The sequence below is a fragment of the Oryctolagus cuniculus genome, chromosome 2 (assembly GCF_964237555.1).
Source record: "Oryctolagus cuniculus chromosome 2, mOryCun1.1, whole genome shotgun sequence".
NCBI lineage: Eukaryota > Metazoa > Chordata > Mammalia > Lagomorpha > Leporidae > Oryctolagus > Oryctolagus cuniculus.
In genome coordinates this window covers 41,203,958-41,230,855 of record NC_091433.1, presented here as the reverse complement: position 1 = coordinate 41,230,855, position 26,898 = coordinate 41,203,958, and the positions used below count along the sequence as shown (strand labels likewise).

At 42.7% G+C, this 26,898-nt stretch overlaps 1 protein-coding gene across 2 annotated transcripts; it reads right to left on the bottom strand.

Annotated features, from left to right (window-relative positions):
- Positions 1–1,530: 1,530 nt before the first annotated feature.
- NIPAL1 (NIPA like domain containing 1) lies at positions 1,531–26,275 on the bottom strand. 2 transcript variants are annotated; one of them, XM_051842512.2, is made up of 6 exons: positions 26,125–26,275; positions 15,357–15,623; positions 12,773–12,829; positions 8,214–8,304; positions 5,373–5,533; positions 1,531–4,879 (listed from the first exon to the last, which is right to left on the bottom strand). In XM_051842512.2, the coding sequence occupies exons 1-6, from the start codon at positions 26,168–26,170 to the stop codon at positions 4,251–4,253; spliced, it is 1,251 nt and encodes a 416-aa protein (XP_051698472.1). In that variant the 5' UTR covers positions 26,171–26,275; the 3' UTR covers positions 1,531–4,250. The 2 variants fall into 2 exon arrangements, with proteins under 2 accessions (XP_051698472.1, XP_069925748.1); XM_070069647.1 differs by lacking the exon at positions 26,125–26,275 and adding an exon at positions 18,207–18,691.
- Between the last annotated feature and the right edge of the window lie 623 nt (positions 26,276–26,898).

Here is a 26,898-nt window from a genome sequence, read left to right as displayed (position 1 = left end):
TGGAAGATCTGTCTCTCCCCATGTGTAAATCTGCCTTTTAAATATAGCTTTTTAAAATTTTTTTATTTTATTATTTTTTTTGGCAGGCAGAGTGGACAGTGAGAGAGAGACAGAGAGAAAGGTCTTCCTTTGCCGTTGGTTCATCCTCCAATGGCCACCGCGGCTGGCGCAATGCGGCTGGCGCACCGTGCTGATCCAAAGGCAGGAGCCAGGTGCTTCTCCTGGTCTCCCATGGGGTGCAGGGCCCAAGTACTTGGGCCATCCTCCACTGCACTCCCTGGCCACAGCATAGAGCTGGCCTGGAAGAGGAGCAACCGGACAGAATCTTGCGCCCCGACCAGGACTAGAACCAGGTGTGCCGGCGCCACTAGGCGGAAGATTAGCCTATTGAGCCACGGCGCCGGCTCTGTTTTTTTTTTTTAACACCTACTTGAACACTTTTTGGCTTTAGACATTTTGAGAAGCAGGCAGAGTTCCTGGTGGACTGGGGCTGAGCAAGAAGCTGGAATCAAAAGCAAAGCCAGGACTCAAGCCCAGACACTAGACCACTAGACCAATGCCCTCTCTGAACTTATCTTTCAGTTTCCCATGGAACTTTGGGAGCACTCTTCTGTGTTACTCATTTTTACAGTAAGATTTAAGAACCTGTAACCTGCGTACCTCTCTGAGGCTTCCTTTATGCAGCACTAGCCTGCTCCAATGCTTAGTGTACACAAAACACTTGCTAAGGAAAACTGGGGTCTGTCTAACTCTGCTGTGGACTGCTGTTCTTAGGTCCAGCAGATTCTGTGACGCTCTCCTTACAGTGTCTGCCTCTGGCATCGAGTGGTTGGGAGGCTTGGATGTTGGTCCACATTCTGGCGCTAAGTAACTGATTTCAGGAATAGCATGTTAGGCTTCCTCATTTATAAGCTAGAGGGAAAAGAAAGGAGGGACAGGGGTAAGAAGAGGTTGTTTCTCTCTGAGTATGGCTTCCTTCATTTCTATGAATTGTAAACAGGGAGTTGTGCTCAAACATGAATTTATTTCAAGGGGAGGAACAATTGTTGATATACCTTTTCTACTGCAATTGGTATTATTAGTAATCTAGAGATGATCTGAAGTATAGGGGAGGATGTACATAGGTTATATATAAATACAACACATTTTCCATCTTCCGATTTTGATGCCTGTCTGAGCTCCTGGCACCAATCCTCTATGGATATGGAGGGATGACTGTACTTTCCTCCTCTTTTTAAGATTACTTGAACTAAGGGCAGATTTTATTGTATTGACTGCTTTGAGTTGCTCTCTTGTTCAGTAAAATAATTGAAGGATAAGATGGTTCCTTTTGAAGTGCCAAATCAGCTGTCGTACGGCAGATGGTTCTGTGGAGAGCCTTCTTCTGAAAACAAACTTCAGTGAAAACGAAGAAGCATAACTAACTTGGCTGCAGACTTTTCACCTTGAAACTTTTTTTAATCTCAAAACAAAATGGGGAAATTTTTGCCATGACATAACTTCTATAAACAAAAACTTAACTCCACAAAGCATGATTAAAGCACCTTATTTTATTTCATACAAAAAATATACATTTATTCAAAATTTGTAAACTCCCTAAAACAGCATTTACAAACATTTCAAAACTATAAAATTTCATGAACAGTTTGTTAAATATTTGAGAACATTTCACATGTATTCATATTATTTTCCCATAGTTTTGTTGGAAAGTAAAAATAATGTTAAGTTTTGCTGGTTTCATTAAGAAAAATATTTTAAAAATAACTTTCATTGGTATTGATAGAATAATAGAATCACTTTCACTTGGGTTGTTTTAAATGAGCTAATATGAGATGAAATGAGAAAAGATGAAGAACAAAGGAAATATGGCACTCAATGGTCCTCACCGCTCTACTAATAAGATTGTAAAAATCAAGTTGATTCAAAGAGAACCTAATTTTATTAAGTGCCTACCACATGTCTGGCTTATGACTAACATGAATTAATACTTCTAAAAGTAGGTGTTAATTTTATGGTGTTGAATATAAAAGGTTTATTAACATTTTGTAATCTGAACTAAAAATGGAATCATTAACCATTAACCATTGACCTAATAGTAAAATAACTGTTATCTTTACAGAACTAGAATAGGCTTTCAATTTGTCCTATGTGAGCCCAACTTTGTAATCCTTAATGACACATATACAAATATTCACATAAGATATCTATATATGATGATACACAAAGTATATTCATTAAAATATATACATATATGAAACTATCAGTTAAGACTAATATTTACCTGAACATAGGAATCCAGCATTTTATTCTTGCTTAAACAAGAATTTTTACTTGGGAAAAAATTTTAATGTTAAGACTTACGAAAACATTTTTTCTTAATACCTGTGCCTACTGTTGGTGTTTGTAAACAGTTTTTCAAATATTTCATTGTTTCTCAAGATACTATTCCTTAAATCTTTCTCAGCTTTCCTCCTGGCTGCATATGTCAGCACCAGTTCATTTTCCAGTCCAGGTTACACACTGCTCCTATTCTAGGATCCTCTGACCTGGGCAAAATGTTACAAGGGCAACAACTTTGTAACAGGTGGCATTAAGACACACCTGAACCTTTAATTCACTAGAGAAGCAACACAGACTCGGGTTGGAGGTCAAACAATGTCACTGATTTCCTCACCAAGAAAGTGTGCAGGAGAAACGGAGCCCTCAAAACTACGAAAACAAATGTTGAAAGGATTTTTACAGTTTTCAAATGCTACCTTTTCAGAAGACACGTTTCCTAAAAACGTGTGTTCATAGCTTATATTATCTGATTGGCGAGTCAAGTGAAACAGCAGTCCACCGAGTGAACACGAATTGACATCGATCTTCCACGGATTCTCAACTTTCGAAACTTGAGGATGCACTGACTTGTACTCCACACTGACCCGGGCTGCAGAGAACAGTAGCGCTTCAGACTTGGCAGCTATCTTAGGTCATCCCGCGAGCAGCAGTTGACTTCAACAGGACTGAGGAAATGCTGAAGTCAATGGAGCAGAATTCTGAATACCAGCGTTTACTGCGAATGCCCTGGATATCTTAAGCTAGCTGAAAACCAAAAACCAAGATCACATTGGATGTTAACATTTAACAGAAATGGGCAATCTGCCACTTACGGCAGAGGGATGTACCTGCTTTGTAAGGTTACTATTTGTGATTTCCTTAAACAAAGGAGAAAGTAGTAACTATCAAGAGAACCGTGATGACAATTTGTTCATTTTTTCACAAAGGCTTTTCTCACTGTTTCTAAACAATCTGTGGCATCTTTTACTCCTGACCCCTTTAGGGATAAAAACATTTGCAAGAAATTGAAGTGTACAATATAATCCTGAAATAAGGCAGCAGTTATTCCACCAGACCCTCCACATCAACAAGAAAAACAATCTTTGGGATAATAGTAAAAGAAAGAAAAGGAAGATAAGTAACTCTAAAGCTGGATTCACATGGGCTGCTCCAAAAACCCCATGTTGTCTGTCTGTCAGCCGGACTGAGTGAAAAAGAACCTGTCAACACATTTATGTGTCTGTGAAAAGAAAAACAAGAACTTGTTTTCTTTACTGGAGGTTTAAAATATTTTTCTCCATCTTCTATTCTCCATCTTTAATTGGCAATAAACTCCTATGATGGCCAATGAGTTACGATCCACCAACTCTTCATCTGTGGGTGTGTCTTGTGCCTTCCAGTGCACTAAGGAATGAATCAATCTGCAGAATAGGCCTATTTTTTTTTTTAACACTTTACCCAACAGCAATAGAGTTTAAATAGAAGGAAGATGTGGAAGGGAGGGCTAAGCACCAGTGATCTCACTTCTCAGTTTTAATAATGTGAAATTGGACTCATCAAAGACTGGTGACTGATACTCTGCTTATCAGAACACAGATAACTTTATGAGTTATCATGAGTCCAAGAATGGCCACCAATGAAATTAAGAGCCATCTGGCAGAGCCAAATACAATGTGATCAGAAGAAAGAGGTTATTAGGGGACATATGGAACGTTTTGGCTTCTTTGATGCTTTGTTTGCAGAGGTCAAAAGATGAATAGGTCCTCTGGAGAAGAATCAAAACTTGATTTTCAAATTTGATGGCCCAAATGAAGTCATTTTTACATAGCATCAATCTAAGTTACAGTTAGAACAGAAACTATTAGCTTTCTTAGAAGTTCTTCCAAGAAGCAAATAGTTCTCTTCTCCAAGTGTTTTACATGGATTGAAATTCAGAGTTTACACAGACTTTGATCATCAGTCCTGCTAAACAAGGTAACATCATCCTCATATCCTGGGGTTGAACAGTCTACATTCTCTAGCAAAACGTAGTTGTTCTCATTGCTGTTTGGAGAGAGGACTTCTTTCTTAGTGGCGGAGGTCAGCTCGCTCCAGGTAATGTCGGTGTTTTTGAAAGCATGTAGAAGGAAGATGCCATTGATGATAGTGCAGAACCCACTCAAGGTCCCAATGATATCTCCAGCACTCATGCTGTACCACTCCTGGAATAAGATGACGGAGCAGGTCACTACCATGGACGTGAAGAAGACGTAATAAATGGGAGTCACGAGGGATGTATTAAAGGTGTCCAGGGCCTTGTTGAGATAGTTAATCTGTGTAGTCACTGAAAGCACAAGTACAGCCAGCAAAACAAAGACCAGCGGATTCTTGTGCACTGGTTTCCGTTCTAACAGCTCCTTAATGGCAATTCCCAGGCCCTTGACAGAAGAAACTGAAAATGCGCCAATCAAAGAGCAGATTGAAATGTAGACCAGTATGTTGGTCTGTCCTTTCTTGGGAGCCACAATCAAAATCAGCACCAGTGAGATCACAATTACGACTGTGGCAAAAGAAATAAATCCTGTGAGGAAGAGAAAAGAATCCGACTTTAGAAAATGCTAGTGCATTATGCCTTTAAAAAGTCTCATTAGTCATAATGTTAAGAGCATAGGTGTTTTAGAAAAAGAAAGGAGATTAAATGAAAAACAATATTCTATTGCAAAGTTCTCAATATTTGACAATAGATTTTCACAAATATATCTTTCAAACCTACTGAGGGCAGATGGTGTCAGATTTACTTTGATTTTAGGGATGAAGTGGCAAAATTTTGGGTTGGATTTTTTTTTTTTTTGCCTCTTTTATCCTCAGTCTCTCCCTTTCATTATGTAGAGGGAAAGCAGAAACTCTAAAATAAGTTCTGCCACCTTTTCAGAAGACTTATAGCACTCAGTAACTCTACATGTCTCAATCTGCAACTGGGCTCCAAGGAAGCCTATTACGATGTTATTACAAACATCATTTGATGAGGAAACAAAGTGGAAAACTTGAGTATTTCTTTCAGCTCAATCACAGACCTGGGTCTCTCAATTTCATTTCCATTTCATGCAAAGAAGTGACTTCGTCTTCTTGTGGGGCATGGATAACCATCACAGTTGACCCCAATATACTTAATATGCAGCCTATTTTCCCATGGATGTTCAAGTGCTCATTTAAAAAATAGGAAGACAATATTGCACTGTTGGAAGAGAAAAAAATAAAATCACTGTGGTTCAATTACCTTTTGATTCCACAGGAGCTCAGAAGTCACCCTGTGGGAAGGCTACTCTGTATGCTAGTGAGCTGTCCTGCATGTACTATGTGACGCTGAAAACCTAGATTAGTTTAATATATTGAAAAATTTAAATTAATATGTTGTATATATTTACAGGGTATTATGTGACATTTCAATACATGTGTATAATATGTAATGATGTAAGGGTAATGGGCCTATCTGTAACCTACAACAGTTATCATTTCTTTGTGTTGAAAATATTCAGAATACTCTATAACTATTTTTGAAATAGTGTAATTGTTGACTTCCACATTTATCCTACTGCAACACTGCATTAGAAGTTATTCTTCCCATCCCTCTGTACCCCGTACCCATTTCACCACCCTCTCTCCATCCCTGGATTAATATTAAACTCAGAAATCATGGTCAGTCAGATCTGCTTCATTGCTTTAATCACTGAGGAGCTATAATAGACATTCCACACTCCTCTCATTATCCCGTAAACTTTCCCAAGAGCTCCTACTCACTTCATTTTCTGTCTTCTCCTATAAACCCAAGCAAAATGAAAGCTCTTCTACACTTCACTGGCATGATACAGGTTGAGTCTCCCTTATTTGAAATGGTTGGGACCAGAATATTTTGGGTTTTAGTTTTTAAAAATTTTAGAATATTTGCATGTACATAATGAGGATGTACATAATATCATCGGGAGCGGATCCAAATCTAAATATGTAATTCATTGATGCTTCATATACATCTTATACACGTAGTCTGAAGATAATTTTATAGAATTTTAGTGTACCTGTGTTTTGATTATGACCCATCACATGAGTTCAGGTGTGGAATTTTCAGATTTTAGATCTTGGATTTTTAGGGATGTTCAACTGTACATTTAGAATAAATGCACTCATGAAAGTTTCAAAGAAAGATACATAACTAAAGAATTACTGCTCAGGGCTGATATTTAGCTACTATACACTAGTGTAACCATACAGATTGTCAAAATATTAAACTACTCCCTACTTCCTGCTACTGACACTGTCACCCGTCCAGTGCTCCCGATGCTTCGGTTGTTGTGACCCAGGAAGCCCCAGATTGGCCCTATCATAGACAGCAGGGTATGGCATCCTGCAGCTTGACCAGCAGGCCTGCTGTCTTTATCTCCTGCGCCCGGGCCCCCTTCCTCTGATGCTCTACTTCCCTCAGGCCGGTTATCAGTGCCCATCTGCCCTCAAGGCTGCAATCAACTACCTGGTGCTTTCCCAGAGTTGCCTTTGCCAGGTGAAGAACTGCTGCCTCGGTGAAAACACAAGTACTACTCCTGCTATTCACTGCCTGACAAGTGCACTAAGTGCTGTGTGTGCTAACTCATCCAGTTCTTGCAAGAGTCCTGTAAGAGGGTGAAAAGAAGTGGGCAGGATCAACCACAAACTACCAGAGGCTGATGAATGGCAAGGAAAGAGCAAAAAAGAAAACAGTAGATTAGCTACGAAATATGACTTTGGTGAGCTCTCTGAACACATTCATTTGATATTGTAATAAAGACCAGCTCAGAAAAATCAGATTCACATTGTATGAAACAGGAAAATTATTCCTGTTTTCAGTACCATGGGGTCTCCAAACAGAAGAACCCAGCAGACAATATAAGAATTTTGACAAGAGTTGAAATTTAACACAATATGCTTTTTAAAGTCCTCCATTGATTACAGTCATTAACTACTATTACAACAGAAAAAATGAAAAGGATTCTGGTGGCCATTTGTTTGGGTCACAGCTAAAAAAAACAACCTGTGAGGTTTCATTGAATCATCACAAATATAACACAATTACTTTAATGGGAAACTGTGGGGAGCAACTTGGACTAGACTAAGTTACTCGAATTAAGACTTATTCTATACATCTGCTCTCCCACAATATGGTGCTGAGAAGGGAGTAAACAGCTTCTACGCAGCTGCCTCTCGCCAACTTGAGTGATGACCTGCAGGAGCTGATCTTGCTCCTGATTGGAGGAGAGCAGCGTACTCGGCGTGTGGGTAGCAGAGTTGGGATTGGTGGAAGAGGACTATAAAGGAGGAGAGAGACAACATGCACCAGGAACATCTATCTGAAGGAACACCTGAGCAGCCCCCGAGAGAGCCGGCCGGTGGTGTGCCGCTCCCCCGTGGAAGTGGGTAAAGTGGCCAGGGGGAACCGCCCTTCCACGGAGGTGGAAGGGTTGGTAGCCAACCCGGGAAGAACCAGCAGCAAACCCGGGGAGGGCCGAGCAGACAAAAGAACAGGGCAGGGTCCTGTGTCGTTCCTCTGCGAAGAGGGGGAGCGACAGGAAACCAAGTGTACTCTACCACACGTTTTCTGAACAATAACGTAACAATCCTTTTCCTACTTCTATTGATATTTATTTTGTAGTCAAACTGTTTTGGCGATTGCTTAAGGCAACTAAAGTACTGTTATCCCCATGTTTATTAATGAGGCAGCTGGAGCTCTGTGACTCGTCTCAAGCTTCTCAGGGCCTTCTATGCTTTAACAACCTAGGCTGGTCTAGACTTGTTTTTTCCAGATGGATTTAGTAATCTGTTTTTTATGGTTTAAGGTTTTCATAGTATGAAAGCACCAGTAGAAGCCAAGCTTCTTATTGCTTACATACCTTATCAGAACACTCAGGGCGCCCAGTGGGGTGACCAAGGTGGCGGGTGCGAAAGCATAAGCTGCAAAATTGACAGCCTCTCCTGCTCCCACTAGAAGCAAGCAAAAGTGTTAACATACAAGGTGGACCTACTTACCAGAAAAACGAATGACCCCTGCAAAGCAGTGGACTTTTAACCCAAAGACACTGAAAGATCAAGCTGAATGAAATGACTTAACTTTTTACATGGAAGGTGGGAAAAGGCTGGTATTAAGGGATACAGATAAACTGTAATTACCTGGAGCTAAGGTTTGGACATGGTTTGAGTGTATTCATGTATTGAAGAGTTCATGTGTTAGAAGCTTGGTCTCCAGTGTGGCCATCTGAGAGGTGGTGGAACCTTTAAGAGGTGGGGTTTAGTGGAGAGTTCATTAGGTCACTGGGGACACTACCTCAGAAGGGACTGCAGGAGTCCTCTGGGCACTCTAGTTAGTTCTTTTGAGAGGCTTTGTTATACAAGAGCAGGTGCAGCCTCTTCTCACTCTCTGACCTCCTGTCTCTGTGTGACCCTTCCTCTGGCACCTGCTCCTACCATGACAGCATCTGCTTTTGGCCCTCACCAGATGCTGACCAATGGGGCCTCCCAACCTTAGACTTTCAGACTCCAGACCTGTGAGCTAAACCAATCTCTTTTCTTCACAAGTATCCAGCGTCTAGTATTTTGTTGTAGTAACCAAAAAATGGACCAATACACCTGGTGATACAAACTTGACCAAGGACAAAGTCATTTAACAGTTTAAATGAATTTCAATAGATTTTGTTACTTCAATACTAAAAACACACTTGCTCACTTTGATGAAATCTAGCAGAGGAAGCTTTGGAGTAAGCAGAGATTGACTGCGTTTGCGCAGAAATACCTGCTGTTTTGCAAACAGCAACAGCAATCTATAAAATTAGAATGCCTTGTAGAGATCTGATGTGTAGGTAGGGGACAGCCAGAATGCCTACCACAGGCCCATGAGGTCAGAGATCTTTGAATTGCAGATGGTCTACCAGTACCAGTATCTCAGTGGCTCAAAGGGATCCAAACAGTGGTTATACAATTGCAATGATGTACTCCTAAATGTAATCTTTTTTCTTACCTGAGGAACACAAGATGTTGATTAGCTAGAACTACACAGATAACTTTTTTTAAAACTTTTATTTAATAAATATAATTTTCAAAAGTACAACTTTTGGATTATAGCGGCTTTTCCCCCCATAATCCCCCTCCTCCCAGCAATCATCCCATCTCTCACTCCCTCTCCCATCCCATTCTTCATCAAGATTCATTTTCAATTATCTTTATATATAGAAGATCAACTTGGTATATACTAAGTAAAGATTCCAGCAGTTTGCACTTGCACACAGACACACAAAGTATAAAATACTGTTTGAGTACTAGCTTTACCATTAATTCTCATAGTACAACAACAGAGATCCTACATGGGGAACAAGTGTACAGTGACTCCCATTGTTGATTTAACAATTGACACTCTTATTTATGACGTCAGTAATCACCCGAGGCTCTTGTCATGAGCTGCCAAGGCTATGGAAGTCTCTTGAGTTCACAAACTCTGACCTTATTTAGACAATGCCATAGTCAAAGTGGAAGTTCTCTCCTCCCTTCAGAGAAAGGTACCTCCTTTGATGGCCCACTACACAGATAACTTCTAGAATGAGGGAAATCCCTCCAAGAGCTGGGCTCTGGTGCTGGGGCCAAATTCATCTCACAGATCACAACTGGACACTTGCCCACAGAATGCAATGTTTCATGCTGACAAACTCTGCCAGGCTAATGCTGCTTTTGAGAGAGAAAAGGACACAGCATATTTTTTCCTGCTTTCTTTGGCTGCTATGCTATTTTCTCTACCAAAGAGTCTCAACTATTCTGTAAGATTATATTCGTTATATTTTCCCAATGCTAGAAACTCCAAATATAATCTTACAGAATAGTTAAGAGAATCCTCTCAAAGAACCATGGAAGTCTTCTTAGAATATTAAGCTTTCAATCAATACTTCATATTATCTTTTTTATTTTTTTAAAGATTTATTTCTTTGGCAGTCAGAGTTACAGAGGGACACACACACACACACACACACAGAGTGAGCGAGAGCAAGAGAGAGCAACAGTGCATGAGAGCACACCTCCATGTGCTGGCTTACTCCCCAAATGGCCACCAACAGCCAGCCTGGGCCAGAACAAAGCCAGGAGCCAGAAGCTTCTTCTGGGTCTCCCACATGGGTACAGGGCCTACTGACTTGGGCCATCTTCTGCAGCTCTCCCAGGCCATCAGCAGGGAGCTGGATCGGCAGTGAAGCAGCTGGGACTTGAACCAGCACCTGTGTAGAATGCCAGTGTCACAAGCAGCAGTTTAACCCACTACACCACAGCGCTGGCCCCTATCTTTTTGTTGACAGCTTTCAAGGAGAGCACTGACTTCATGATTAAAGCACTGTGTATTTGTCATTACATAAAAATCTCCTGACAGCTGGCATTGTGGCATAGCCAGTTTCCGGCGTCCTACACTGGTTCCAGTCCCAGTTGCTCACTTCCAATCCATTTCCCTGCTAATGTGTCTGGGAAAGCAGTTGAGGAAGGTCCAAGAGCTTGGACCCCTGCCATCCATTTGGGAGACTTGGATGCCATTCCTGGTTCCTGGCTTTGGCTTGGATCAGCCTCAGCTGTTACATCCATTTGTGGAATGAACCAGATGGAAGATTTCTCTTTCTCTGTCACTCTGGCTTTCAAATAAATAAATAATGAACCATTACAAAAGGCTCCAATGTGCACTTCTCTCTCCTCAATACTAGCATAAACTTTTTTCTTTTTTTTAGAATTATTTTATTTGAAAGACAGAGTTACAGAGAGGTACAGCCAGAGAGAGAGAGGTCTTTGATTCTGCTGGTTCACTCCCAAATGACTGCAACGACCAGAGCTGAGCTGATCCGAAGCCAGGAGCCAGGAGCCAGGAGCTTCTTCCAGGTCTCCCATGTAGGTGAAGGGGCCCAAGGACTTGAGCCATCTTCTACTGCTTTCCCAGGCCATAGCAGAGAGCTGGATCAGAAGAGCGCAGCTGGAACTCAAACCAGCGCCCATATGGGACGCCAGCGCTGCAGACTGGGGCTTTAACCCCCTGTGCAACAGCGCCGGCCCACCGGCATAAACTTGTTAAAAAGTTTTTTTGTTCTCCACTTGGAAGGCAGAATGACAGAGAGAGAGAGAGAAAAAAACATGCTTCAGCTATCTGATGCTCATGTCAACAGGCAAAGTTCCACCCAGCTCTCCCCTGTGAGTGACAGGTTCCTAAGCAGTTGAGTCGTCATTTACTGCCTCCTAGGTGCATTAGCAGGAAGATGGATTGCAAGTGAGTAGCTGGGACATGAACTGACACTTTGATATGGGATGTGGGCATCCCAAGTGGCAGCTTAACCTGCTACACCACAATACCTGCACCTACTTTTTTATATAGTAAAAATTACATGGGAAGATGGTCCAAGTGCTCAGACCCTTGCACCCACGTGGGAGACCTGGAAGAAGCTCCTGGCATTAGCACGGCCCAGCCCAGACCATTGTAGCCATCTGGGTAGTGAACCAGTAGATGGAAGATAATCTTTCTCTTTCTCTCTCTCTCCCTCTCTCTGTAACTCTTTAAAATAAATAAAAACTCAAAGGGCTATATAAATTTTCATCTTTCTTTTTCTTCAATATTTTAGAATCCATTTATTAAAGAAGGGTACCCAGTTCCTTCTTTTAACAGGATCTCACAGATACTGAACTGTGTTACTTGGTTTGGAAAAACACAAGGAAGCTTTAAGACTTCTGATTGCAGAGAGAAATGATTTGCAAGTGGTGTGAAATTACAACTAATCATGTCCCTGTTTTGGAGTTTTCAGGCATGGGGTTTTAGAAAGTCCAGAGGAGTTAAGAGGGAGACCAACACCAGTCAAAGCAGCTGAGGCAGACTTCCTGCCTTTTATTTGGACGTCACATTAGCATTTAGAAAATGCCCACATGTCCTGGTCTCATTTAACCTGTGGAGTAAGTCGGAGGGGGGGGGTGAATGCTGACAGCTTAGATTTTCCCATTTATTTGCCACGTAAGCCACCAAAGAATCCTTTATTTTATCCATGTTTTGGTCCTGGCAAGGAAAATGTACCCATTCCTGAAAAGACATGCAGCTAGGATGGTCACAGATTCAAATTATGAGCCGAGAAAACATTGGGAGGGAAGAACTTTCCTCAGTTGTTATGATGAAAAAAACACAAGAAGGGGAAGTTTGTGAGAAAAGACAGCATCTTAAATATCAACGTTCGTCTTACGTTGCAGGATAGTACTGAGGAAGTAGGAGGAGCAAAGAGTGACAATGCACACACATATGTGTATACATACACACACATGTATTGTTAGATGACAACTTATTCCACCCACACAAACATGTTTAGACTTAAGTTATATCCTTGACAGGAAGAAAAATGTTAAACTCCTTATGTAATCTATCATTTTATCAGCACACACTGTTCTCATTTTAAGCACTTACTTGACAGTAATCCTGCCCACCACAACCATTCCTTGAGGTAAGAATGTCCACCTTGTCCTAGGAAAATAACAGGAATAAAAATTAAGTTCTAAATTCAAGGAATGAGGCTTGAAGAACTGACTTCTAGGAAACATACTGGATTATGTTGAGAAAGGGCAAGGCTTAAGGTCAAATTAGTCCTTGAGCTTATTTGCTTTGTGATTTCCAGAAATCTAAAGTTTTCTAGTATGTCACCTTGTGATTTCTATATAAATAAGTTTACTTTGCAGAAAATTTTATGTAAGTCAGGGGCTTGCACATAGAATATTATAAGCCCTGAATACTTTGTTTCAGTCATGGTTCAAATTAAAAATGGAAAACCATAGAACATGAATTACACTGGTGTCTTATAATAAGAACTTCAGAGGGGACAGTATGGTTGACATAAAGCTTTTGAGATTTTATATTAGTCGATTGGAGAATAATGAGCATCAGACAGTTGAACTCTACTCACTTGCTACTTTGGCATGATGAATTCGAGTTTCTGTCCAGAACTGAAAAGGACAAAAAGCTTGCCTATGGAATTCAGAGTTATGTGACCTTATTATTGGTGTTTCCAACAGAAAAATTTCTCATCGATTTATTTCTATTTTTAATTAGTTTTTAAGATTCAGTGCACTTTGTAGACACAATTCTAAGAACATAATGATGCTCCTTTCTTTCCTCACTCCTTCCCTCTCTTCCCTCCTACCCTCCTTCTTCCTTCCTTTCTTCTTTTTAAGTCTTTGAGATAACATGCTTTAAATTTATATTACAGTAAAAAGGTTTAATACTTTACAGAATAAGAAGTTTAACAAGTACTCTTGCAAATATAGTTTTGTAAAACTTTGTTTTATATCTTTGTGAAACCAATGTCTAAATGTTATACTACTATAGTTTTAATGATCTGCGATTACTTTAAAATTTACTGTATATATGGGTGAAATGGTCATTTTTTTCATTCAATTATTGTTTATAACTATTGTCTATATTCTCCCTACACTGGGATATTTTGCTTTTTATTTATTAAACGTCTCATCAATTTTAATACAACAAATCCCCTAAACTTGACCTATATATTTTTGTTATAGTTAGTCTAAACAGGGTGTATAAACTGTGAAGATTATCTTGCAAAGTAGTTAACTATGTTTATTTAGGATGTTCTCTTTATAAAATTTGTAAATGACTAACCTGGAGTCTTACTACAAAGTTGGAACTTATGATGTATGCTTATTGACCGTTTGCATTTTTAATTTTATCTATTTCTTGTTTATGTGCTTTGCTTATTTTCTGTTAGGGTACTAATATTTTCTTATTGACTGCTGTTGCTCTTTATATATTAAGAAATTTAACTACCTTCTGTCATAATTAGTGTTTCATAATTTTCGCTCCAATATACATTTGGTTTTTAATTTCTGTTAAAGTGTTTCCACATATACCTTTTTTGTCAATCCAGAAAATTTCCTTATAGAGAACAGACTCTTCCTTTACCTTATTCTTAGAAAGGACTTCTTTTAGATCTTTTTTTTTAAATAAAATAATTCTAAATTTGACTTGAAGCTATCTGAAATTTCTTTTGCTGAATGGCTTAAAATAGAACTCTTATTTTCTCCTCTAGTATTTTCCATTTGTCTCAGTATTTTTAAATAATAATTCATCCTCTCTCTACTGTTTTGAAATGAAACTTTTAAAAATCATATATTAAAGTGTTACCTGTAGTAACACTTAAGTTTACAATTCTCTTTATTATTTTGTCTATTTTAATGGTACATTTTGTTTTGTGATGGGGCATGTCTTTCCTCAACAGTACTCTTTAATAAGCTTGTTTGCATTATTCGTAGTCATTTATTTTTTCCATATGGACTCTAGAAAAATATTTAGGTTTTCAACCATATTATACTTGATAAAAATGAATAGAGAATTCATGTCTAATGAAAGACAGGCAGAGCTACTCAGCATCTAAAATATCACTATAAGTAGTAGCCTATTTACATTGCTACATGTTTACTAATTTAACAAATGTTTTTGAGTGCCAAACACCATGACAGGGAAGGTCCCTGCTCTTGTGAATCCATAACTGATAAACAAACAAACCTGTTGACCACAATTAAATAAACAGTAAGTTTACCAGTACAGATTATTCCAGGCACTATGAAGGAAACCCCGAGTGTCATGACAGAGAATAACAGGGGCTGGGGGTGGCGGAGACCTGCAGAGAGGATGGGTCAAGGATGGAACTTCAGCTGAAGGATGAGTCATCTGAAGGAAGGGCAACAAGAAGAGAGTTCCTGGCAAAGGGAGAAGACTTCATGGACAGAAAATCAGTCTATTCCAGGAACAAGAGTAAAGCAGGTGACCGGAGAGTAGCACAGGAGGACGCAGGTGAGGTGGCAGGGACCATTCCATGTAGGTCAGAGTTGGTGGGACATGCAGCTGGCTCAATGAGGAAGACAGAGGCTGAGATAAACAGAGATAAGTCAACTGTGATGGCTGTAAAGCATGTGGTCTGACAATAATGCCTTTTCTGCAGTTGGAAACTTGAATTCATTAGTTGCAGGTTTCTTACCAGCTCTCGTAATGCCCTTGTTGGCCAGTTCCAAGAGGCCCTTCTTTTTCAATATGAAGCTGGAGCCAATAAAAATACTGGAACTTACTGCCAGGACCAAGCCCACGTAAAGACTGTACTTGTTTTCCACATTTGCAGAAATGCTCAAGTTGGTTGTGCTGGTATTCAGATCCATGTAGAGGCCAGGAGAAACCAGCAGCTGTGACACATTCGTGATCTCACACCAAGCTTGGAAGGAGTTCGGACAGACAAGAGACAGCACGTGGCCTGGAAAAAAAGAAAGAAGGAAATGGCAAGAACTCAAAGGAGCTATACAATGCTTATCCCCCTTGTGCAAGAAACAGGCTTGAGCGGATGGTACTCAAACACTTTTTTACTGTACGCAGGAAACCCCCTAACAGGTGGTCCCTGGGTCTACAGACATTTTCAGTTTGGTTTGCATAGGTTCTTCTTCTTCTTCTTCTTCTTTTTTTTTTTTTTTTAAAGATTTATTTATTTATTTGAAAGTCAGAGTTACAAAGAGAGAGAAGGAGAGGCAGAGACGGACAGAGGTCTTCTGTCCTTTGGTTCACTCCCCAATTGGCCTCAAAAGCCAGAGCTGGGCCGATCTGAAGCCAGGAGCTTCTTCTGGGTTTCCCACACAAGTGCAGGGGCCCAAGGACTTGGGCCATCTTCCACTGCCTTCCCAGGCCATAGCAGAGAGCTGGATCAGAAATGGAGCAGCCGGGACTCGAACCAGCACCCGCATGGGATGCCAGCACTGCAGGTGGAGGCTTTACCCGCTGTGCCACAGTGCTGGCCCCAGCATAGGTTCTTAATAGATGACTTTAAATACTTTCATGGTCAGCATTTAAACTGAAAGGTTTTACACGAAAAGTCTGAATTCCTCATCCAAACTGGAAGTTATGGCAGTACTTGAGCCTTCTGGCAAAACAACCACCTGCTGGAGCAGGGACTATTTAGACCTATCTGGTGCTCACTAATTCTCATCACAGCCCCACCCTCATCTCCCCATCCACCTCAGGCCTTCACATTATTAGCCTGTCTCCTGGAAAGCAGGGTTATGACACCTGATTGTGGGGAAAGGGCACAGCAACCCCATCTGCCTAGAAATCACTGTGTAACAGGAAATTGAGTGAGTCTACTTGGTAGGGTTATGAACTATGCCTTTCAAAAAAAAAAAAAAAAAAAGGATTACAGGTGGGTTCAGTTTCCTGTACCACTTTTCCATAAAGAAAATGATTTTTCAGGTCTACCAATCCACCTTTTTCTAAATAAAATAGAATCTAATAAATGAATCAAGCATCAGTAGGCTTAAGAATAAGATTCAAATAAGCATGTATATCCACTGAATCATAAGCGCCTTGGAATTTTGGGGTTAAACACTAAAACACAAGACATTTTACATAGATAAGAAATTTTTTATATTCTTTTCTTCACTTGAAAAGCCACCAACAAGGTGACACTATGACTAGATGTTCTCTCATCACTGTTTTCCTAGAGAAAAAGGCAAATTCTCCCTCTATGAATTACCCTAAACAACCAAAAAAACCAAACTAACAAAATAAAATGGGAAAGGAAAAATCCAGTGAAAAAATTCAGCTTTATATATCAAATATTTTAAGAAGGCATATGAACTACATAAAAAAGTGTGAACAAATGTCTTAGCAAGAAATTTCCCAAATGCATCTATGCATCCTTGGTTTAGTATTATGAAGTTACCAAATTTTACCAAATACTAAGTTAACAAGCAACCATCAAATGGTGAAATAATGAATTCAGAGTTTCCATGACTCTTATTTCACTTTTGTCTATAACTTGAAAATGAATTAACTTTCCCCCCCAAAAGATAAAGAATAAAATTCTTCTGAATTTCCCAAGATTTCCAGAAAATCTTCCAAAATTTCCAAGGAGACCTATATTACTAGAATTCCAGACTTGTGGGAAGTTTTCAGGCAGGTTGTTTTTGGTAAGAACAGCGACAAATCTGCAATCAAGCAATCATGTTCCATGCACTATTCATTCCATCCAAATGGAAAGTCACTGTGTTTATTTTTGTTAGTAAAAATTTGTGTTACATTCATTCCTGACATAACACCTAATTTGACTTTCCAGTGGATTCCATGGCTGCATTTGTGTCATTTACTATGTAGTTAACATAACCATTCCAAAACTTCATCTCTGAAATCAGTGTGGGCAGATCTCATTCCAGTGAAACAGTATTTCTTCTAAGATGTTGACATAGCAAAATGTTTCCGACATTTTAGGGGGTGTGGGGGCAGGGGATCATAAATGAGGGAGCACATAATCTTGGTTGCCTTTTACAAGTTCTTGTTCTAAGTGGCCGTTGTAAGTGGCTGCAAGTTTATGGCAGAAGAAAATAATAAAAATCTTGCCTGAGTGTTGACCTTAGAACTTACATTGTTTTATGTTTTGGGAGTGTGTGAGGGAGAAAGCCTGTGGCAGATATGACTGAAGGAGACAGGGCAAAGGGAGGGGAGCGGGAGGGCAGAACCTGTGCTTGAGCGTAGAGTGATGTGGGGGCCCAAGGGAGAGATGAGGGAGCAGGGTGTGTGGGCAGGGACTCCACAGTGTTTTAGAGGAATCAAAGCGCAAGTCAGAGTTGGCTTCTCGAGATCCAAGTAAGCAAAGTAATTATGCAGGGAGGTTAATTCAGACTTTGTTCAACACAGAAAATCCATTACTGCAAGTCCCTTATTCTCATGTTAGCACACATTACTTTTTTGATATTGTTACTATATAATGAATACTTAAATACATGCTAGTTAAGAAAAATAATTGAATATACACTGATATATAAACCATCTGATCTAAGAAAGAAAATATTACCCCTCCAAGCTGTTGCTCCCCCTCTTCATGGAGGAACGACACAGGACCCTGCGGTGTTCTTTTGTCTGCTCGGCCCTCCCCGGGTTTGCTGCTGGTTCTTCCCGGGTTGGCTACTGTCCCTTCCACCTCCGTGGAAGGGCGGTTCCCCCTGCCACTTTCCCCACTTCCGCAGGGGAGCGGCACACCACCGGCCGGCTCTCTCGGGGGCTGCTCAGGTGTTATTCAGATAGATGTTCCCCTTAGATGTTCCTGGTGCATGTTGTCTCTCTCCTCCTTTATAGTCCTCTTCCACCAATCCCAACTCTGCTACCCACACGCCGAGTACGCTGCTCTCCTCCAATCAGGAGCAGGTCCTGCTGTTTACTGGTTGAACTGGAGGCAGCTGCGTAGAAGCTGTTTCTCCCTTCTCAGCGCCATATTGTGGGAGAGCAGATGCATAGAATAAGTCTTAATTCCAGTAACTCAGTCCAGTCTGGGTTGCTCCCCACACAAGCTAACAACCATCCTGTCGTTTTCTCATCAACATTTCTTTGCTTAAAAAAAAATTCTTCAGAGTGTGCATTTGGCACAGAAGGTTAAGCTGTTGCCTGTGATGCCAGCATCCCATAACTGAATGCTGGTCCCTCTGCTTCCAATCCAGCTTCCTGCTAATGTGTCTGGGAAGGCAGTAGATGATGACCCAAGTACTTGGGCCCCTGACACCCATCTGGGAGACCTGGATGGAGTTACTGGATCTCCCAGCCCTGACTGTTGCAATTATTTGGAGAATGAACCAGTGGATGGAAGATCTTTCTCTGTCTCTGTCACTTGTATTTCAAATAAATAAATTTAAAAATTATTTTCTCTAAGTAAGTCCATTTATAAATAATAGTTTTGTTTAGCCTCTTTTTGTATCTTAGAAAAATGTAATCATACAGAATATATTCTTGGGTGACTTGCTTTTTAAAGACTGATTTATTGGGGCTGGCGCCGTGGCACAGTAGCTTAATCCTCCCCCTGCAGTGCCCGCATCCCATATGGGCGCCGGTTCTAGTCCTGGCTACTCTTCTTCCAATCCAGCTTTCTGCTATGGCCTGGAAAAGCAGTAGAAGATGGCCCAAGTGCTTGGACCCCTGCATCCACATGGGAGCCTGGGAAGAAGCACCTGGCTCCTGGCTTTGGATCAGCACAGCGCCGGCCATTGCGGCCATTTGGGAAGTGAACCTACAGAAGGAAGATCTTTTTCTCTGTCTCTCCCTCTCACTGTCTGTAACTCCACCTCTCAAATAAATAAATAAAATCTTTTTTAAAAAAGATGATTTATTTATTTGAAAGAGTTACACAGAGGGAGAGGCAGAGAGAGAAAGAGAGAGAGCTATTTTTCATCACTGGTTCACTCCCCAAACGGCCAAAACGGCCGGAGCTGGGCCGACCTAAAGCCAGGATCCAGGAGTTTCTTCCAGGTCTCCCACATGGGTGTGGGGACCCAAACACTTGGGCCATCTTCCTCTGCCTTCCAGGCCATAGCAGAGAGCGGGATCAGAAGAGGAGAGCCCAGACATGAACCAGTGCTCATACGGGATGCTGGTGCTGCAGGCGGAGGCTTCACCTGCTATGCCACAGCGTCAGCTCCAGGTTTGATATTTGATAAACACACACATTTCTTTAAAATCTAGAAACCAAGTTAGACGTTGGACAGGTTATAGCTTTCCCACCTTAAGTTCTACTACTGTCATCACAGGCAAGTTGAGTAATCACCCTGTTTTGGTTTCTTCATCTCTAAAATGCAGGAGGTTTACTCAGTCATTCTAAAGGTATCTTCTATAATTTTGTGGTTTGATCATAATCTGCCTTTGTTAACCAGAGTTGCATATGATCCTGGTGGCTTGTGTTTGCAGATGGACTTCTAGAAGGCATTTGAAAGATGTTGATGCCATGATATTAAGTGATTAGCCAAAATATCTGTCAAAACCAGGGCCAAGCAACTCAATTTCCAGGTTAGTTTTCTATTTAAGAAAATTTAAAACACAAAGTACAATAAAGCAGTTGAAAAATATTACTAAATCTTATACAAAGATGAAGTGCTTTTATTTTTCAAGTGCTATTTGGCCATAGAGGCTAACAACTGAAATTTCCAGTTACATGGAACAGAATATCTGGTTTCTAGGTAGTCTGTGATTGCATCAGAGTACATTTTTTTTAAACCACGGCAAGATCTTTCCAAGTTGAAGAAGTCATTGTCTCATCACCTATTCTGCTGTGATACTTTTTTTTTTTTTTTGCAGGCAGAGTGGATAGTGAGAGAGAGAGACAGAAAGGTCTTCCTTTTGCCGTTGGTTAACCCTCCAAAGGCCGCCACTGCTGGTGCGCTGCGGCCGGGGCACCGCGCTGATCTGAAGGCAGGAGCCAGGTGCTTCTCCTGGTCTCCCATGGGGTGCAGGGCCCAAGCACTTGGCCCATCCTCCACTGCCTTCCCGGGCCACAGCAGAGAGCTGGCCTGGAAGAGGGGCAACCGGGACAGAATTGGCGCCCCGACTGGGACTAGAACCCGGTGTGCCGGCGCTGCAGGCGGAGGATTAGCCTAGTGAGCCGCAGCGCCAGCCATGATACATTATTATTCAGCATTTTTACTTCCTTATTTGTCCCCAAACAAGAATATTCTGATGTCAGTCTGGAAGAGACTTGGTGGCCAAATGGGGATGATCTGAGGAGAGGCTTCAGATTTACTTTTATGGTTGAGTTCACCCTCTTGTATTTTGTAATTATCTGATGAGCTGCTGGCCCTTCACCTGAGCCGCAGCATGGACCCATGTGGAGCAGATCTGGGTGCATCTCACATGAAGGAGCCAAGCCCAGGTGACATGTAGTCTGCGCAGACACACACAGGTGAGCCTCGTCTAGATCATTCAATCCCCTGTGGACCTACAGACACAGAAGCAATAAGAGATGATATACTACCTACTCATATTGGCATAGGAAAGACTGAACGCAGCCTCTTGATGTTCGTCACGCTTTATTTGCTAAACATCAGCTAGTGTGAATTGGATCATGTCATTTCCCTGCTTAATCTCCCTGCTCCCTCATGACGGTTTTTTAATTCCAATTATAACAAAAACTCAAGTGCTGATGAACCCTGAACTTTAAGGGCTTCCATGCTCTGCAGCTTGCTTACCCCTGACATTAGACTGCATCACCCTCTTTCTCACCCAACTCTGAAACACAACTCATCTTTTCATTCATTTATTCAACAAGAATTTATGAAGTGTCTACAACCTGTCAGGCATTTTCTAGAAGCTGAGGATATAACAGAGGATACAACAAAACGCCTGCTCTTATATTCTAGTGGGGGGAGGGATAGAACAAATGAATTAACAGTTGTATAATTTGGAAAGAGTGCCATGGGAAGCCATAAAAACAGGATAAATGAATATATATATATATATTTTTGACAGGCAGAGTGGGCAGTGAGAGAGAGAGAGAGAGACAGAGAGAAAGGTCTTCCTTTGCCGTTGGTTCACCCTCCAATGGCCGCTGCGGCCGGCGCACTGTGCTGATTCGATGGCAGGAGCCAGGTACTTCTCCTGGTCTCCCATGGGGTGCAGGGCCCAAGCACTTGGGCCATCCTCCACTGCCTTCCGGGGCCACAGCAGAGAGCTGGCCTGGAAGAGGGGCAACCGGGATAGAATCCGGCGCCCCGACTGGGACTAGAACCCGGTGTGCCGGCGCTGCAAGGTGGAGGATTAGCCTAGTGAGCCGCGGCGTTGGCCTGATAAATGAATATATTTTAACGACAAGATTAAAGGTAAAGACTTGAAGGGTGAAGGAACTGCAATCAGCTAGGCTGGCGAGGGTGACAGCAGAGAGATGTTTGAGATGTCTCAGAATAGTAGCAAGGGAGATCAGGTGAAATGAGCCTTTTGAAAAGTAGGCCCAATCTTGTCCTTCCTCCCAAAATTCTACATTGGCCTCCCTTCTCTTCAAAAATACCTAAATCCCCACCACAGTGCACAAGGCCCCTCAGAATCCTTCCCAAAAATAACTACCTAACCTCATTCCCAACTCTTGTTTTTTTTTGTGGTTGTTGTTTATTCCATAGGCTAAGTACTTTCTCACTTTGAAGATTTCTTGGTTTGTTTTTTTAAAGATTTACTTTATTTGAAAGGCGGAGTGACAGAGAAAATGAGAGTGAAAGTGAGGGAGAGGGAGAGAGAGAGAGGGAGAGAAAGAGAGAAATACAGACACACAGAGCGCTGATCCACTGTTCACTGCAACATCTGGGGCTGGGCCAGGTCAAAGCTGGTCAATTCAAATCTCCCACATGGGTGGCAGGGACTCCACCACTTGAGTTCGAGCTGTCACCTTGTGGCTAGGAGGGTCTGCATTAGCAGCAAACTGGAATCAGAGCAGAACTGAGACTCAAACCCAGAAACTCAGAGAGGGGATGCGAGCATCCTGTTGGTCTATCTACCAGGCCAAATGTCTTCCTCTAACTGGGTGGTTTAAACAATACATTTATTTCTCACAGTTCTTGAAGATGGGAATCTAAGATGATGGTGCCAACAGCGTCAGATTCTTGGTGATACTTCTCTTCCAGCTGTCTGTTCACATGGTGTCCTCCTCCTGGGGCCAGTACTGTGGTATAACAGGTTAAGCCTCTGCCAGGGGCATCGGCATCTCACTTGGGCACTGGTTCATGTCCTGGCTGCTCCTCTTCTGAGCCAGTTCTCTGCTAATGACCTAAGAAAGCAGTGGAAGATGGCCCAAGTCCTTGGGCCCCTGCACCCATGGGGGAGACCCAGAAGAAGCTTTTGCTTCCTGGCTTCCGATTGGCACTCTTTGGTCATTTGGGGGAGTAAATCAGCAGGTGCAAGACCTCTCTGTCTCTGTCTGTAATTCTGCCTCTAAATAAATTAAAAAAAGAAAGCTCCCCTTCCATCACAACCTAATTACTTCCCAGAGATCTCACCTGCAATACCATTACATTGGGATTAGGGTTCCAACATATGAATTTGGGTGGAGGGAAAACCATTCAATACATTCTAGAAACCTATAGGAAAAACAAAGGTCCTAATAATTTTTTTGCTTGGCTTGATCACTAATTACAAAGCCATATTCACTTCTCCAGTTCTCTTCATCTGTAAAATTGAGATAATGTCTATGCAAATACTTCAAAATGTTTGAGAAATGAAATTAAAGGAAATGTAGGGGCCAGCTTTGTGACATGGTGGGTTAAGCCACAGCCTGTGACACTGGCATCCCATACTGAGTACTGGTTCAAGTCTCAGCTGTTGTACTTCTGACCCAGCTCCCTGCTATTGCACCTGGGAAAACAGTGGAAAATGGCCCAAGTGTGTGGCCCCTTGCAACCATGTGAGAGACCAGGATGGAGTTCCTGGCTCCAGACTTGTCCTGGTACAGATCTGGCTGTTGCAGGCATTTGGGGAGTGAACCAGTGGATGGAAGTTCTCTCCCTTTCCTTTCCCTCTCTGCTGCTCTGCCTTTTAAATAAATAAATAAATAAATAAATCTTTGAAAAAGAAAAATTAAAAAAAAGTTTAGTGCCAAAAATTTAAATCCATGCTGACTTAGGGGTCTTTGACACATTTATGAAATAAGCATATTATGAAAAAATATTCAAGAATTTAAAAATTTGCACCAAAATAAACTTCTAATTTTATTAGAATGTTTTCTAGTGCTCTCTTATCTAATAAAACACAGAATTTAATTATGTGTGAGGATAAACGGATACATTTTATGTGGCCATCTTTTGAAAATTAAGACTATTACCTACATGAATGTGTGACATATACTAGTCATATGGAGAGGGATACAGCCAATTCTCAGAGTTGGAATTTCTTAATTTCCTCTTTTCTAAACTGAGACTAGTTCAGCCAGGAAGACAGGTTGAATGAGCTCTAGAGACCAACTGAACCATTTTCTCTCTGGTGGCTGGCGTAGACTGTAACAATGGCCTACTCCATCAAAGAAAACTTTGAGAACTATTTGGTTCCTCTCCTCCTTAGTATCCTAAGCCCAACCCATACCGGAACTGTTAAGAAGATACCCAGGGTTGTACGTTTGTCCTCTTTGGAGCTCAGTCTGTCCTGTTTCTTTTATTTCTTTGTTTCTGTACAGGCCCTGGCACATAATCCTCATGCAGTCAGTGCTTCACAGGTGACTGCAATATTTCCCACATTAATATTTTCATAGTGTCATTACTGTCACATGAATAAAGCTCCATTGGCATTGGTTTCTACTGAAGTATGTAGAATATGTGATATAATACTGAAAAACTAAAAAAAAAAAAACTCCAACATTTATATGTTTAACTTTTGTTTTTTTTGTTAAGGTAATTTTGGGTTAGCAGGCCTTTAGAAACCAGAAGTCAAAGTACAAGATTAACATTTTCCTTCACTGAAGTCCAATTGGAATGCTCTGTCTTCAGATCTCATGATGGATTCCTTTGATTTTGGTTTCAGCTAAGGATCACTTTCTTTAGGTACCCAAAGCAAATATCCCTGATATTGTCAGCCCATTATCCATGACACTCACCTCTACTGTAATGACCTTATGAATTTGTGTCTTGCACATTTTCTGCCCTCTGGTCAGTAGGCTGCATGAGATCAGAGACCTAGGCCTACAGTCTAGGACCAGGCTGTCTGGCAAATCTGTCTATCTTAGCACATGGACCAGTGCCTGGCACAGGAACTTGTTATTCATTCAATTCATGAAAAATTGAGCCTCTCGGTACTCTGTCAGCCTCTGAATTTTGTGCTTCAGTTCCACCTGCACCTGCACCTCACAGCTATAAACCCGTAGGAATGTTTCCCAATTTACAGGTCAAGAAAGGCTCCAGGAAGCTAAATTACACCTTAGAGTCCCGTCTGCCGCCCAAACCGACTCTCTTCCCACTACTGATAATACGGCATCTGGTTTCTCTGAAGTCTTCCCTGCCAGATTCCCGCACAATTAACAATCACAAGTGGTAAGCAATGCACATGAATATTTCTTGTTGGAACTAAATGCATGAGCAACGCAGGAAAAACACCCGGAAGTTCAAACAGGTGGGTGTAATCCACACACCCTTAGGTAAACAAGGGTGGATGTATTAGTAACCGTTTGACTTACCGGCTTAGGAATTATTTAGAAAAAGGGCACAGAAGCTGACTATCTAGGAAATCATCCTACCCGGGCCGCCTTTAGGAACCATCTCAAAAATCCTAGTTTTTGAATAGTTTGTGAATTGTTTAGGCTCTCTCGCTCTCTTCCCCTTCTGTCTCTTGCTGGTACCGTATGGAAGAATTCGCTGGGTGCTTACAATTTTTTTCTTTTTTTTTTTGCTTTTCATTTTGAAATCTTCCCCCAACAAACTGGAAGAGCCCAAAAAGAGGGCAAACGCGGAGAAGGTCGCCAGCCCCTCAGCCTTGGCGTCGTTCTCCAATCCGCCCCCTCCTCTTTTCTGCCACTGCCAAGGTGCTCTCGCTGGGACGCCGGGAGGCCGCCGCTCCCCTCGCCCCCGCCTTCCCTTTCCCTCCCGCGTGGAGTCTGGGGCTGGGGGCTGCCAGGGCGTGTGCCCGCCGGCGGAGGGCAAGGGGCCGCCGGGCTCGGGGCGGGGCTGGAATCCCACCCACACGCGCGTGCCCGCGCCCAGGCCCCCGCTCCCGCCCGCCTCAGGCTGCCGCGCCCAGTCGGGCTCGCGGGCGTCTTCAGCCGGACGGAGGGGGGGCCGCGTCCTCGGCCGCGTCCTCCGCCGCGACCCCCGGAGCCTCCCTCCCACGGTGACCAGCTGGACGGCTGCCCGACCGAATGAATGAATGAACGACTACGTGAACGACTAAGTTCAGTCATCGCATCCCTCTCCTCTTGCCCCTAAGTAACCGGGGACCGCCCACCTGGTCTCTTCGCCACCCAGGCGACAGGTGCCCCGGCTCGCACTCACCTTCTCGGCAGGGCTCTCCGGGCGGCAGCCTCACCTGTACCCCCATGGCCCCCAGACGGGGCTTCGCGGGCGCACGCGCTCACTCCTCTCCCACCTGGGATTCGAGTCCCCATGGACTCGCGCTGGGGCGGAGCTTAGCAGCCTGGGACCTGCGAGCGCTGACCCCGCCCCCGGGGCGACCTCGGCCAATGGGGAGAGCGGGGTGTGGCCTGCAGGCAAGCCGCGGCCACGCACCCGGGGAATCCGGTGCGAATTCTCGGTGCCTTCGGGCTTCGGCGGCTGACCCTGGTCGCGTGGGAGGGCGACTGCCCCTCAGCACGCCTTCGAGAAGTCGCACGATCGAGAGACACTGGCACGCGTCGCGGGGCTGCGGCGTCTCTCGGAGAGCGGAGGCCGCCCTGGCAGCTCCGGGACGGAGTTGGGCGGAGGCTCCTCGCACAGAAGGGTCGCCCCTGCTGGACTCGGGGCCCTGCAGGTTTCGGAAGCCGTTCGGAGTTAGCTGCATGGCGCGGAAGTTGCTGGTCCCTGGGGTTCTGCGCTGAGTTTATTCTGTTATTGGAACCGATGTGGCGCTTCTGTGCTGTTTTGTTTCTCTGGCTGCCCCTCTGCTCCTCTGCCCCCCCCCCCGACCCCAGACCCCTCTGCCCTTACTTTGAATTACACAGTTGATAGCAATCAGCCCCTACGCGAGAAGCAATGCCCAAACGGAATACCCTATTCCCACCAAGAAAACCAGCTAGGGGTTATTTCATAGCTCTGTACCGTATCACACAC

Bases quoted from the DNA above. Each gene is read 5' to 3' on its own strand.
- NIPAL1 (XM_051842512.2), bottom strand. From the start codon at position 26,170: ATGGGGGTACAGGTGAGGCTGCCGCCCGGAGAGCCCTGCCGAGAAG. The intron at 12,830-15,356 runs GTAAGAAACCTG...TTATTTTCCTAG, and splicing joins CAAGGGCATTACGAGAGCTG to GACAAGGTGGACATTCTTAC. The intron at 5,534-8,213 runs GTATGTAAGCAA...CTCTTCCAACAG, and splicing joins GCCCTGAGTGTTCTGATAAG to TGCAATATTGTCTTCCTATT.